At 41.3% G+C, this 13,835-nt stretch overlaps 1 protein-coding gene across 1 annotated transcript; it reads right to left on the bottom strand.

Moving 5' to 3' along the window:
* Positions 1-11,048: 11,048 nt before the first annotated feature.
* Positions 11,049-12,694, bottom strand: LOC306761309 (N-acetyllactosaminide beta-1,3-N-acetylglucosaminyltransferase 3-like; the record flags this gene model as incomplete). Its single annotated transcript, XM_079247434.1, has 2 exons — positions 11,049-12,174; positions 12,654-12,694. The coding sequence occupies 2 exons, from the start codon at positions 12,692-12,694 to the stop codon at positions 11,049-11,051; spliced, it is 1,167 nt and encodes a 388-aa protein (XP_079103560.1).
* Positions 12,695-13,835: the final 1,141 nt, after the last annotated feature.

Below are 13,835 nucleotides of genomic sequence, written 5' to 3'. Positions count from 1 at the left end.
CGGTCAGAGCTGGCAGGCCCAAACGTGTTGTGAGGGTCTGCTGGGAACGTCTGGCTGAGTCCCCTGTCAGAGCGAGCTTCAACTCCCACCTTCAGCAGAGCTTCGAACATGTCCCGGGTGAGGCGGGGGACATTGAGTCCGAATGGGCTGTGTTCCGTGCCTCTATTGCTGAGGCGGCCAGCCGGAGCTGTGGCTGCAAGGTCGTTGGTGCCTGTCGTGGCGGTAATCCCAGGACTCGTTGGTGGACACCAGCAGTGAGGGATGCTGTCAAGCTGAAGAAGGAGTCCTATCGGGCCTTCTTGGCCTGTGGGACTCTGGAGGCAGCTGATGGGTACCGATGGGCTAAGCGGCATGCGGCTTCGGCCGTTGCCGAGGCAAAAACTCGGGCATGGGAGGAGTTCGGCGAGGCCATGGAGAAAGACTTCCGGACGGCTTCGAGGAGATTCTGGTCCACCATCCGGCGGCTCGGGGGGGGGAAGCAGTGCTCCATCAACACTGTGTACAGTGGAGGTGGGGAGCTGCTGACCTCAACTCGGGACGTTGTGGGTCGGTGGAGGGAATACTTCGAAGACCTCCTCAATCCTACCAACACGGCTTCCCATGAGGGAGCAGAGCTGGTGGACTCAGGGGTGGACTCTCCTATCTCTGGGGCTGAAGTCGCTGAGGTGGTCAAAAAGCTCCTTGGCGGCAAGGCCCCGGGGGTGGATGAGATCCGCCCGGAGTTCCTTAAGGCTCTGGATGCTGTGGGGCTGTCCTGGCTGACACGCCTCTGCAGCATCGCGTGGACATCGGGGGCAGTACCGCTGGATTGGCAGACTGGGGTAGTGGTCCCCCTTTTTAAGAAGGGGGACCGGAGGGTGTGTTCCAATTACAGGGGAATCACACTCCTCAGCCTCCCTGGTAAGGTCTATTCAGGGGTCCTGGAGAGGAGGGTCCGCCGGATAGTCGAATCCCGGATTGAGGAGGAGCAGTGTGGTTTTCGTCCTGGTCGCGGAACAGTGGACCAGCTCTATACCTTCTCTGGGGTCCTGGAGGGGGCATGGGAGTTTGGGTTGAGGGGATCCGACTTGGTGGCCTCAGGATTGGGTCCCTGCTTTTTGCGGATGACGTGGTCCTGTTGGCTTCGTCTGGTCGTGATCTCCAGCTCTCGCTTGAGCGATTCGCGGCCGAGTGTGAAGCGGCTGGGATGAGAATCAGCACCTCAAAATCTGAGACCATGGTCCTCAGCCGGAATAGGGTGGATTGCCCTCTCCGGGTCGGGAGTCAGGTCCTGCCTCAAGTGGAGGAGTTTAAATATCTCGGGGTCTTGTTCACGAGTGAGGGAAGGATGGAGCGTGAGATCGACAGACGGATCGGTGCGGCGTCTGCAGTAATGCAGGCTCTGCGCCGGTCTGTCGTGGTGAAGAAGGAGCTGAGCCAGAAGGCGAAGCTCTCGATTTATCAGTCGATCTACGTTCCTACCCTCACCTATGGTCATGAGCTGTGGGTCGTGACCGAAAGAACGAGATCTCGTATACAGGCGGCTGAAATGAGTTTCCTCTGCAGGGTGGCCGGGCTCTCCCTTAGAGATAGGGTGAGGAGCTCAGTCATCCGGGAGGGGCTCAGAGTAGAGCCGCTGCTCCTTCGCATCGAGAGGAACCAGTTGAGGTGGCTCGGGCATCTGGTCAGGATGCCTCCTGGACGCCTCCCTGGTGAGGTGTTCCAGGCACGTCCCTCGGGGAGGAGACCCCGGGGAAGACACAGGACACGCTGGAGGGATTACATCTCTCGGCTGGCCTGGGAACGCCTCAGGATCCCCCCCGCAGAGTTGGCAAATGTGGCTGGGGAGAGGGAAGTCTGGGCTTCCCTGCTTAGGCTGCTGCCCCCGCGACCCGACCCCGGATAAGCGGCAGAAGATGGATGGATGGATGGATGGATGGAGGCTGTGACTGTTTTTTAGGCATGTGCTCAAAAATTGCATCCTCATAATGAAATGAGCTAGCTGTGTGAAGTTAACGCTTGTGAGACTTGTTCAGGCATGTTGCTGGGGAAGAATAAATGAAAATGACACATAGCACAAATGAAAACAGGTTCAGGCTTACCTGTAAAAACGTTTTCAGGATGAATGGGAATACCCTTTGGGTTTAATGCAGCTGTATCTTTAAACTTTTATCAAAACCCATCGGAAAGCATGAACATAATTTCCTAAAGGACCACCTGTGATAAGCAGAATAAAGTTAGAGAGGTTTTAGTACCTTTAGGGCATTTTTATCACAGTTTGGCATCATCTGTCTGCAACATTTTTCACCAGTATACACACACATCTTCCTTCCAGTTTGATTTCAGTGAATTTATGTTGCCCACATTCACAATAAAACTCATCAAGGCATTTTAAAGATATGATCCAATGCAATCCAACACACTTTAATCCAATTCTTCTTTCACATGTTCAAGTCTTTCTGAAATATTTGATGGGGTTCAGGTCCAGGCTTGGACTGAGTCACTCTGTTAGTTTTCACTCCAAATTCAAGTTCATTTTTTAGGATCTATTTTTCCTTCGATCACGAACGGTTTCCCTGCCACAACATGTCACAGCCTTATGTGGCCTTTCTCTACAAGGTGACTTAAAATCTTAGTTATAACAATTAACTTGTTCGCTTACATGTGTGATGAAAGTCTTTTATTGCTTTTTATTTAGCTAGACTGATTAAGTCTGTTGCTGGTTTTAAACCTCCTCCATTTTACATTCATGCCTTAATACCATCCAGTTTTCTAAGCATATAGATCACTCTTTAATCTCTTGGCTTGGTTTCATCGTAACATGCCTTTTCAAAGTAGTAGCTTGTCCTTTCTTACATGTTTTATTAATGTATTTAGGTGCGGGTGGTTTCTTTACAGAAGTATGGTAAGAATCGATGATGGAACAAGGATACACGTCTGTTTGGTTCTGATGTGTCACAACAAATGGTGACACTTTATATACATTTGTTTGTTATTGAATAAAATTTACTTTAGGAGAGAGCTTTGTGCTGGTTCTGTGCACAAATGTGGATTTTCTGCTGACTTGTAACCTATAATTGGAGAGAGTTTTGGAGTCCCTGAGATTGAGAAGTAAGAAGAGTCTTACTACGCTCCAATAATGACTGACTTTACAAACCTACCTCTGGTAAAATAAACTTCAGGGCTGTGATGGACTGCAGGATGGTGCGGTTGTTAGCACTGCTACGTCACAGCAAAACGTTTCCTAGTTTGAACCTCTAACCCGGAGCTTTGATTGTGAGTTTGATTCTAAACACCGCGTATCAGTGTAAGGTTTGTCCTGTACCCTGACTTTTACCTGATAGCCACTGGGCTGGGTTCCTAATCCTGCGACCCTGATCTGGATGAAGTGGGTCAAGAAAAATGTTCATTAAATTCAAGCTCTACAAAAAATGCAAGTTAGCTTAATCTTAAAAGCAGAGGGAATCCTAGACCCATACTGGGAACTAGCTCCACAGGAGACGAGACTGAAAACAGATTATGGTTTCGGAAATTCTGGGAATAACAACAATACCATAATTCTGGCTTTAAGGACCTCTTGTGGATTTATGCTGAATCATTGAGGGTTTTGTATGTGATAAAAAGAATGTTCAATTCCACTCTAAAAGGGCGTCAGAGCTGCGGCCGCAGCGTTTTGGATCATTTGAAAGATTTTTCAACAGTTATTTGAACACTAACATTAAAAAGTATAACAGTTGTCCAGCTTAGAGGTGATAAAATGTGGGTCTACTTTACAGCATCACGTTGGGGGCAGGGGGGTTTCTAGGATTTGATAACACTCTGCCGATGAAAGAAGCTATGTTGATAGCACAGAATCTCCCCAACATGAGTAAAGTTTGTTGCACTTCCTTACAAGTGGACGGTACAATGTGCAATCACTTGGAGCTTCTTAGAGAGGAGCAACATACAGTACAGTTGGCTGCAGAGGGAAGTCACTGTGCACTGGCTCATAGTGACAAGAGGAAGTTACGCAGCACTGTGCACGGCATGCGCTGGTTTTTGAAAAAAGAAAAGAAGAAATGGATGATTTAAGGTGAAGTAGTATGGTAATAAGAGTATCTCATTTTCTCTGTTTTGAGATAATAATAATAAAAAAAAGTTTGGACCACAGGTTATTGGGGGGGGGGGGGGGGGGGGGGGGGTTTGAGGGGTACAGTCCATAAGATGTGCTTTGTACCACAGTATCACAACAAGAGGGTCACTGTTTTAAAACTTGGCTTGTGAACATAACCATAAAATAGCTTTCTAACTTTACACTGAGCCTCAGAGGGGAGTTTCTTACCTCCTTCTTTTTTAAAAAAAAAACAAAAAACAAAAAAACAAAAAAAAAACTCCCTTTTAAACTTTGCACATACAGTTTCAATTTTGCAAACTCTTGTAAGAAACCATAAATGCCAAAAGGCAAGCAAAACTGTTGAATATGTCTCAGCAAACCTTTGTCTCAAAAACTGTGAGCCATTAAAGCTTTCAACAGCATTTCACAACTGTGACATGTTGACACTTTATTTCCACATATTTCCTGAGAGCTAGCTTTGCAGTTATCTTCCTTGTTTTGACTTCCTCTTTGCTGCGTTGAAGTTCAGTGGTCAAACTAACTGTCTTGTGCATAGTGTCAGCATTGTGAATGCTTATGAGCTGAAAGAAAAGCGCTGCTCTCCAATTCATCTACTTCAGCACCAGCAGGTAATGGATTAGCATCTAATAGCTTAAACATAACAAATAGTATCACATGTATATACATTGTGAGTGTATTTGTGTTTATTTTTTGGAGCAGTGTCAGTGTCTTCTTCTTTATTTATTCTACAGAGCCATCTTTGATGTTGCGAGAGATCAGGCCCCCCACTTAGTGTATTTGACAAGCTGAGTTGGACACTCTGTATCAGTGAGTGTCAGTTTGTCAAATACCCCAAGTGAGGTGTCACTTGCCAACGATATAAGATCACTTCAAGTCTGAGCAACCGTCTGCAGAGACACCCACCACAACGAGGAAACAGACAATTCTCAAAATGTTTCTTAATGTGTGTCTTGAAGTGGTTACCACGGTTATATTGAAGACATCAAAACAGTTTACAGTTTAATTGTTATTATCCAGATACGACTTTTGATAAGAAGAAATTCAGGTTTCAGATGTACAGAGGCTTTACAGTGATGTTTGATTTAGAAGTAAAACTATTGTTTTGAGTGACTTATTGATTTTCAGCACAGCAATAAACTAAATGTGATGTTTAATACGATGTCAGTATCCAAAAATGAAAAGTCATTGTAGGTTGCTTTGTGATGTCACATGAAATTATGTAGTCATGTACTGAAAGTGTCTCTTTGTGATCAGTTTCTACTTCAGCAAAGGCCGGAGGAGGAATGACAACCGATTCGAAAGACTTTTGGCTAATTGTTAAGAAATGTACCTTATTTGCTGTTTTGAAAGTCATGTGAATCTGTCCTCTGTCTGCCAGCACATGGAGCGACGCGTCTTTTTAGCTGCACAGACAAAAATATGACTGCGACTTGGTCAACATATAGAGGGAAAGAGGGGGGTTCCACTGAGGCATGCCACATTTTCTTGATTAACTATGTTTGTGCACTAACATGGCCTGTTAAAATGTATTATTTGTGATTAATGTGAATGATCTGCTAAGTTTTAAATTTAAAATCTGAAGCCTGCGCACATCTAACAAACTCAAGGCTATCATCACACTAACTTCTGGAAGACACTTTGCATTTTCCTGTAAGAACAAATGTCAGCTGGATGTTCTGTGTCACCACATTAATGGCAACATTATTGCTAACGGTCTAATATCTATTTGTCTGAACCTAAAATTGCACAAAGTGAGGCTTTACTGCAACAATGGTTTTTGGAAATTCGTGAATTGCATAATGTCAATGGACAAAAAAAACCTCAGCAACTTCTGCTACTTTGCTATCTCAGTGTTTAACCCAGTTCAAATCACTAGAGCTGCAAAAATGAAAGCAATTCCTTTATGCACTGAATATTTCTATGCAATAATATTTTGTGTTTTAGTGAGACAGCACTATGTGCATGACACACAAAACCCCTCTCACTGATGGATTACTGAAACGTTTTTTGAAGGTTATCCAAATGTCAAGTTGTACTGTTCTCTAACAAAGTTTAGTCTGGTTTCCAAGGCTTTTAACAATATTTTTAAATGAAGATTTTGACTTCACTAGGTCTTCAAAGCCAAACGAATAACCGAGTATATAAAAGCATCTTTCCGAACATTATCAGAGATCCTCCCTTTTTGTTAGACTCATGTAACCAGCAACACTCTTTTGAGACTCTCATGCTGCATATCTGGGAAACAACTCAATTAATAATTCGTAAAAGTGAGGCAGGTGTCCAAAGCATTTACATATTGTGCATTAGTCTCGCTTTCTGTGGTTATGCAACCCTTTTTCTGAAATTAGGCTAATAAAGCTGCTCGACAGCACTTAGTATCTTAGAAATAAGAAAGACGCGTGGATGTCTCCTCGAACATACTCATTGTTAAACGTTAGAGCCTGTCATTAAGTGAAAATCCACACTGCCAACTGTCTGAGTGGTGGCTTCCCCTACATGAAAGTACATTCATTACACGCCTTACTTAGTTCTTCTTTTCTTTCATGGTGTGGTCGCTCATGTGTTGTTGTAATTCAGTTGCCCAGTAAGTGGTGGCAGCACTCCATTCTTTCATTTGCTCATGAGGTCAGATTCACATCAAATATGACTTCTGCATGCAATACACAATTATTGTACTTTTGTGAACTATTTCTATGAAGACATCATGTACTATGGGTGCACTGATGAACAATTACCCCCTTCCCCTCCTCCCCCACTACCCCACACCCTTTACTCAGATCACATTTTTTTCATCATAAAGACCTGCTCTGTTTACAAAGTAAACAATGTAAAGTTCCATCTTTGCTAACCCAACGTTTACTGTTGTCATGGACTTTGTGAAAAATAAAAAATCCTCCTTTTGTATGTTGTCAATTGAATGTGAAACGGGAAAATAGAGAATTTATAATCTATTAAAAAGTATAAAGTAATACTGATTCAACTCAAAAAATACTTCCAATTCAACATCATACTGTTCTGGTAAATGCACAACGCACACACACACACACACACACACACACACACACACACACACACACACACACACACACACATATGTATATAGATGCATGTTGTTCTAGGGTGAGCCTCGAAATAACAGGATTGCTGGTTGAGGCAGCCGATTATGGACTATGATCCCAGTTAGAGAATTAAGGCACTTGAAAGGAGAGATCAGGTTATCTTCTTTATTGAAGATTGGCATTGGCCTTTCCAGCATTGAACATCCTTACATAAGTGTGTGTCTGTGTGTGTGGTCTGAAAATAGGACAATAAAGATGTATCACAAAATGCTCAAGATTTCTCAGTTAAATATGTACAAATGAACAACTGAATTAGCATAGGATTTTAAAGATCTTCAAATGTCTCAGCTTATATGAAAACTGCTTCTCAAACAGAATATGAGAGCACCAGTGTAATATTAGCAGGGAAACAGTCCAAGTCTAACAGAAATATTACCAGAAACAAGCATACCTAACAGCAAAACCACATTACTTAAATGAACTATTATTAATCAAGCATGGTCACAATTACAACAATCTGAGTTGCAATATTGGCATTTCAAGCTTAATTTGCATAATTAAACAATCTCTACTAGCATCCAAATTGGCTACAGTAGTAGCAAATAAAGGCAGAGTTAACTACTACTGTAACAGGCCAATGTACAGACAGACAGACAAACAGATCAGTGTGTGTGTGTGTATCAGATAACTCAGGAGTGGGAAGTGATGTTCCACCAACACTGTGTATATCGGGCCTCCAGGTCCCGGTGCAGCGATTTGCAGCTGAATGTGAAGTGGTTGGGGTTGACAATCAATACTCCTAATTTGAGCCCATGGTCCTCAGCTGGAAAAGAGTGAAGTGTCCTCTTTGGGTTGCGAGTGAGGCGTCTGTTGACGAGAGGCGTCTAAATTTCTCCACCTGGGCAATTTAAGTGTCTCAGCAGGGTCTTGTTCCTACTTCTTTGGATGTTCCATATATCCAAAAGAGAGCACTTTGATCTCAGATAGCAGGTTGGGAGGAAGCACATCAGGCTCCTGTCTAATGGAACCAGCTGCTGGTCTGCGTTTGGGATGCAGACACCCTCTCTACCTTCAAGATAAGCCTAAAACCTTCCTTTTTGATAAATCTTATTGTTACAGGTGGTTTAACCATCCATGCTGCCACAGGCTTAGACTGTCCCATGTTGCAGTGAGCACTTCCTTTTTATCTCCTTGCTTCTTATCTTCTATGTAGAAAAATATAACAGTATCAGCCTCATTAACACATTTCTCCTCTTTCTACAGGTTTTCCTAGATAAAGGTTGCAGTGCATGATAACTTCTCTTTCCTGTCCTCTCTACCACTACTGGTCGAGGGAGATGTCTGCCCTCACTGAGCCGTGTACTGCCTGAGGTTTTGCCTTCCTGTTAAAAGGGAGTTGTTTTCTTTCCATTGTCACATGCTAGTTTAGATTTGAAGTCAAGATTTGATGCACTCTGTTGGTTTTCCTTATCTAGACTATTTATTATGAAGTGGTGTGAATCGATGTGTCTGTAAAGTCCCCTGATGTGAAGTGGTGCTATTAAAATAAAGCTAAATTGAATATACTTACACTATCAGTCAAAGTTTATACACACCTTGCCATTAAATATCCAAACATACCTTCTGAATAGTTACAGACGTGTAGATAATGTATATATATATATATATATATATATATATATATATATATATATATATATATTCAGAAGGTAGAGCAGCAAGTGGGTTGGTCAATAATTGACGTTGGGATTGAACCTGGTCGACTCTGCTGTAACTTAGAAGAAAGGTGTGGTCTTTAATGACAACTTTTCGCAACAACATTAATATTTAAACAGGCAGTTTCTGACAGCTAATCTTCTTTACTCCCAGCTGAACTGCTGTCTTTTTCTTTCTCTCTCTCTCTTGCTAGCAGCCATGCTGTTTTTTGTTTTTTTTGTTTTTTTTTTACCACAGCGCTGTAAATCCATGACTTTTGTAAACCGTTTTTCTTTTTTCTTTTTCTTTTTTTAAACAATTGTGGTTGCTTTGCCACCAGTTGCCAACAATATTGGTAATGCATATAAAAATAATAAATTAATAAACTTCATTTACCATATTATGCTAAATTCACTTCAGTAATATGTGCCTCCAAGGTTTGTGTATGAGTCACAAAAATGAGAAAAATTCTGTCACCTATTTGACCTGCTTGTGAGATCTTTCTCACCGTGACCTCAAGAAAGTAAATACATACACCCCTGCCCCCTCCCGCCCCCCTCTCACACACACACACACACACACACACACACACACCGTCTGAGGATTTGATAACATGCCAATAGACTTTTAGTGTTTTACTTCCTTCATCCATTATGTGAGGTGCAAATTCCAAACAAAGTAGCAATGGTTGCACTGTTTGTGTTTCATTGTGTCCAAATGTGTTGTGGAATGTTGTGGTTTTCGTACTGATGTTTTGGTTTCTGTATTCGGGTTTTGGCCTTTGTATTGCCTTGACACTTCAGGGCCACCTTAAAAATGTTTGTATTTATAATTTAAAAACCTGGCCAGCTGAAATTATGCACCCTTGTCCTCCTGCAAGAATAGATATGCAAGTAACACACCCTGTTACCACTACAGGAAGAACCAGTCTTCCGATAAGATTTGCTTTGCTTTGCATGTGGTATGTTAAAGCTGATAGTGTTTACTTTATCTACTTTATCTTATCGAATCAGAAATCTTTCTTTCATTTCTCTCAGAGATCAAATGAAAAATGCATATAAAGAACACCTTGATCTGTAAGGTAAGTTGTCCTGTTGATAAGAAATATTTGAATAAACAATATGATCAAATAAACAAATAAAATAAATGTTTTCACCCAGTGATTACAGCACATTATTATTTCTTATGCAATGAAATTTCTGTAATCCAGAAAGTTTTAAAATTGTGTTGCTAAAATATAATATCTATCACCCGTGGCTTAGATTGCTCATGCATGTTGGTATCACAGCTGATAAGACTGAATACATAAGACTGGCATGAGTGCCTTCATAAGAGCTTACATTAAGTTTTGTTATAGTAAAGTTCCACAAGTAACCAACACACAGAAGTGGGTGCAACCTTTGTCTTAAGCTTGCTCTATTTCAACTTAACCTCCTCATTACCAGCAGCTGGTGATAAAGTGTATAACTGGATCACAAGACACTGTGGTGATAAAGACGTTAAAATGTCCTCCATGAAAAAGGCAGGCCTTTTCTTCAAACAATGTGGTGTCAGATACGACAGCAAAGTTTGTAACTGAGTGAAAACGCAATCACTTAACTGAAGTCTATTTGCAGCACAAGAATGTACAGGTGTACAGGAGCACCTGTTTAGGTGCAGCTCCCTCCTGACCCTTGACCAATTTCATTACCTGACACCACACAGCCGTCATTTCAAGTATAACTAGTGATGAATATCTTTAAACAAAAGCTCTAACAAAAGATAGTCATCACTAGTTTCATCAACACCTCCCAGCAACTTCTGCTACATAAACTATACTCTCTTCCACCGCACAAAAATCTCTTAAAATATAGACTATAACATAGTTTCACATTGGAATAACTCAATAAAATTTCTAATAAATAGATAGACAACAGACATAAATAATCAGCAGTTAGATATCAACTGGCAAGCCATACGCAGTAAGATCTGTTTATTGTCCTATAATAACACATAAATTCAACAGTTTCAGTTAAAGCCTTTCACAGAATACATACAACCTCTCCCGAAATATAAATTAAGTGCAAATCAAAACTGCCATCTCAGTCATAAACATAGATGCTATAAAAGAAAAAACATCTGTTGTAAACTGCACTTGATTTATACACACCAACAAAAAATTTGTCCAATTTTTAAGGCTGACAGATTTTGACACCTGTCAGTTATGATTTTGTAGAGCAGTCCAGATCAGGGTCTTGTAATCTGTGCCACATGAAATACATATATGCTGGGAGGAATCGATGAACAAGAAGCATTTCTCTAAAGTGGCATGGGTCATAATAATCAAGGTTGCTGCCAGGAAAGTGCAGTCCAGCTGTCCTTACTCCAAGATGGTGTTCAGGACGAAGTCCGGCACTGGCCAGACATATTCCCATGTAAACATCATCGATAGGAAGAAGGGGGATGTGGTGTGACATGTTGTATATGATGAAAGCTGTGTAGCCAGAGAGGATGAAGCCCCCGCCACCACAGTAAGGAGGGTATAACTCTGGCTCATGTACCTGCACAGGAATGAAATATTTACTCTCTGGAATCCGAATGGGTCCCACATACTGGATCAGATGGCCAGTAAAGAGATGTTTGTTGCCGGTGTTGTCCTTGAGGTTTTGAAGATACTCGATCATGTTGTTTGTGTTGACGAAGACATCATCATCGCCATTGAACAGGAAGTGCACATGTGGACAGTTTCTGTCCATCCATTGGAGGAAAAGAATTTGTTTCAAAGTGAGGTTGTAAAACGTGTCACTAAAGTCCCACTGGAGAATATCATTGTTCTTACGCTGCTCCAGTTCGAGGAGTTTGTTCAATCTCTTCTTCTCAAAGCCGGAAGATGTCGTCCCTGAGATGAAGAGCCTTCGGATCCACACACCGTTCTGCAATCTCTCCTTGGCCCAGGTGTTGCGCAGCACCTCTCTGCGGTCGTAGTTCCACGGAGAACTTTTGATGACAAGAAGGAGGAAGACATCTGCAGACGCAGCAGCTCCTCCGCATTTATCAGGAATGTCCAGGATCATCGGAAAATGTCGACAGTGGCGGTAATTGAGGAAGTCCTGTATATTACCAGGAAGTAAGCTAAAATTAGCAACGCGGGCAGCGGACATGTTTTTTTGACAGTGTGACCTGATGAATTTATCAGGAGAACTCTCTCTGGACAGCCTTGTGGGACTTTCATATTTCTTGACCTCAACTTGACTGTGCACATGTTTGAACGTGGAAACTTGAGAAAAACAGAGGTAGAGGGCCAGAAGAAGAGCTCCCGTCACAATGAGAGTTCTTGCTCTGAAAAATCTGCAGTGGAAAAGAGAAGATCTCTGGTCAGAAATAACTTTTAGTTGGATGTGAACCACTTACAGTACCAGTCAAAAGTTTGGATACAATAGGGGTAAGTAATGTTGGGGAGCTAGCAGGATTTGAAAGTGGCACCCTGTTTTGGCTCCTTCCCATCTGGTTTGCTCCTTGTGTGATCCAAGGATATTTTCTTACCTCTGCCAAGGAGGTTTTGTTTTTACCGGCGTTTATCTGTTTGTGTTCAAGATAACTCAAAAAGTTATTTCCGGATTTTAAGTAAATTTTCAGGAGTTGTCGGAAATGTGAAAAGGAAGAAGTAATTTAATTTTTGGTGGTAATCCGGATCACCGTTTGGATCCAGGAATTTTTTAAAGGCATTGGTGGAGCTTTACGCTCTTCAATGGCTTTTCTAGTTTGCAACTTTTTCCACCACCTATTTTCTCTTTCTCGGCTGTTTAGCGGGGGGGAGGCAAATTCACAGAGCCAGATCTGGAAATCCTTCCTGCATTTTCTCAGCCATGTTTGCCTTCTGAGTTTTTCCTTAACTGCTTTGTATTTTCATCCTAACACAGTATTTACATGCAGGGTATGAAATCTGGTGTGTGATGCGGGAGGTGGGGGAGGAGAGCTGGGAGAAGAAGCTTAGGAAATATAAGAACTGAACAACTTCATTTCGGGCCGAAACTTTTGATTGGTCAGAGTTTTTACAGATTCACAGTAAACTAAGGGGTTTAACTATATTTTTTTATTGTTCATTATTACAAAATGTACAGAATACTATCAGGAGGAACTACTTCAACCAGATTAAAAAAATGTCTCTGAGCAAGATCACCTACCCTAGCTTTGATGGGAAAGTGTGTCCAAACTTTTGAGTGGTGATGTATGGCTAAACTTAGATAAACATATAGAATTAATGACATTTGTTTGTATTGAAATGATACGTCAGATAGCTTGAAAAAGTGTTGAAACTCGTTCATGCATTCGTTGTTTATAAATTCCAATTACACACACCAACAAAAATGGATTATTTTATCTTTAAAGGGCATGAAAACTATTGCTTATCTTTTTTTTTTTTTTTTTTTTTTTTTTAATCAAAAATGTATTTATATTTATTGATCAGTGGGATCCAATATGGGTCAACTCACAAAAATCCACTGAAGTTACAAATGTGCAATACTACAATTTACCAAATAATTCAAAACAGATAAATACTTTCATACCGTCCTGCTGTAGGTCCTTTTGGAACAGCCATTAAAGTGGAAATAGACTAAACCATATTTGCAAACTATAAACATAAAAGAAAACATGAAGAATCAATATATATATTTTTTCCTATGAATAATATAATTACACAAGCTCTTCAGCATTATTCCCATCAGTATTGCATTCTTCTTCACGCCACCGTGCATCTTTACATGATTTACCAGAACCTTTGAGTCCCAAAATATGCTTTTAATTCAGCAACCACTCACTTCTCCTACCTGCCTCCCATATTTTGCATGTGTTTAAAGTGTTGTGTGTGCACATTCTCAGAAAATTAAACTAAACATTCTTGAATTACAATATGTGAGTAACTACTAATTTGACTAGATATAAGGTCTAAGGATGAACAGCAATAAAAATGACAGAAAGTTCCTAAAATCACTTGTTTCAGAAGCTTT

Source organism: Telmatherina bonti (assembly GCF_933228915.1).
Source record: "Telmatherina bonti genome assembly, chromosome: 10".
Lineage (NCBI taxonomy): Eukaryota > Metazoa > Chordata > Actinopteri > Atheriniformes > Telmatherinidae > Telmatherina > Telmatherina bonti.
Note: the sequence above shows the minus strand (reverse complement) of the source record. Positions and strands in the feature narration are given on the sequence as shown.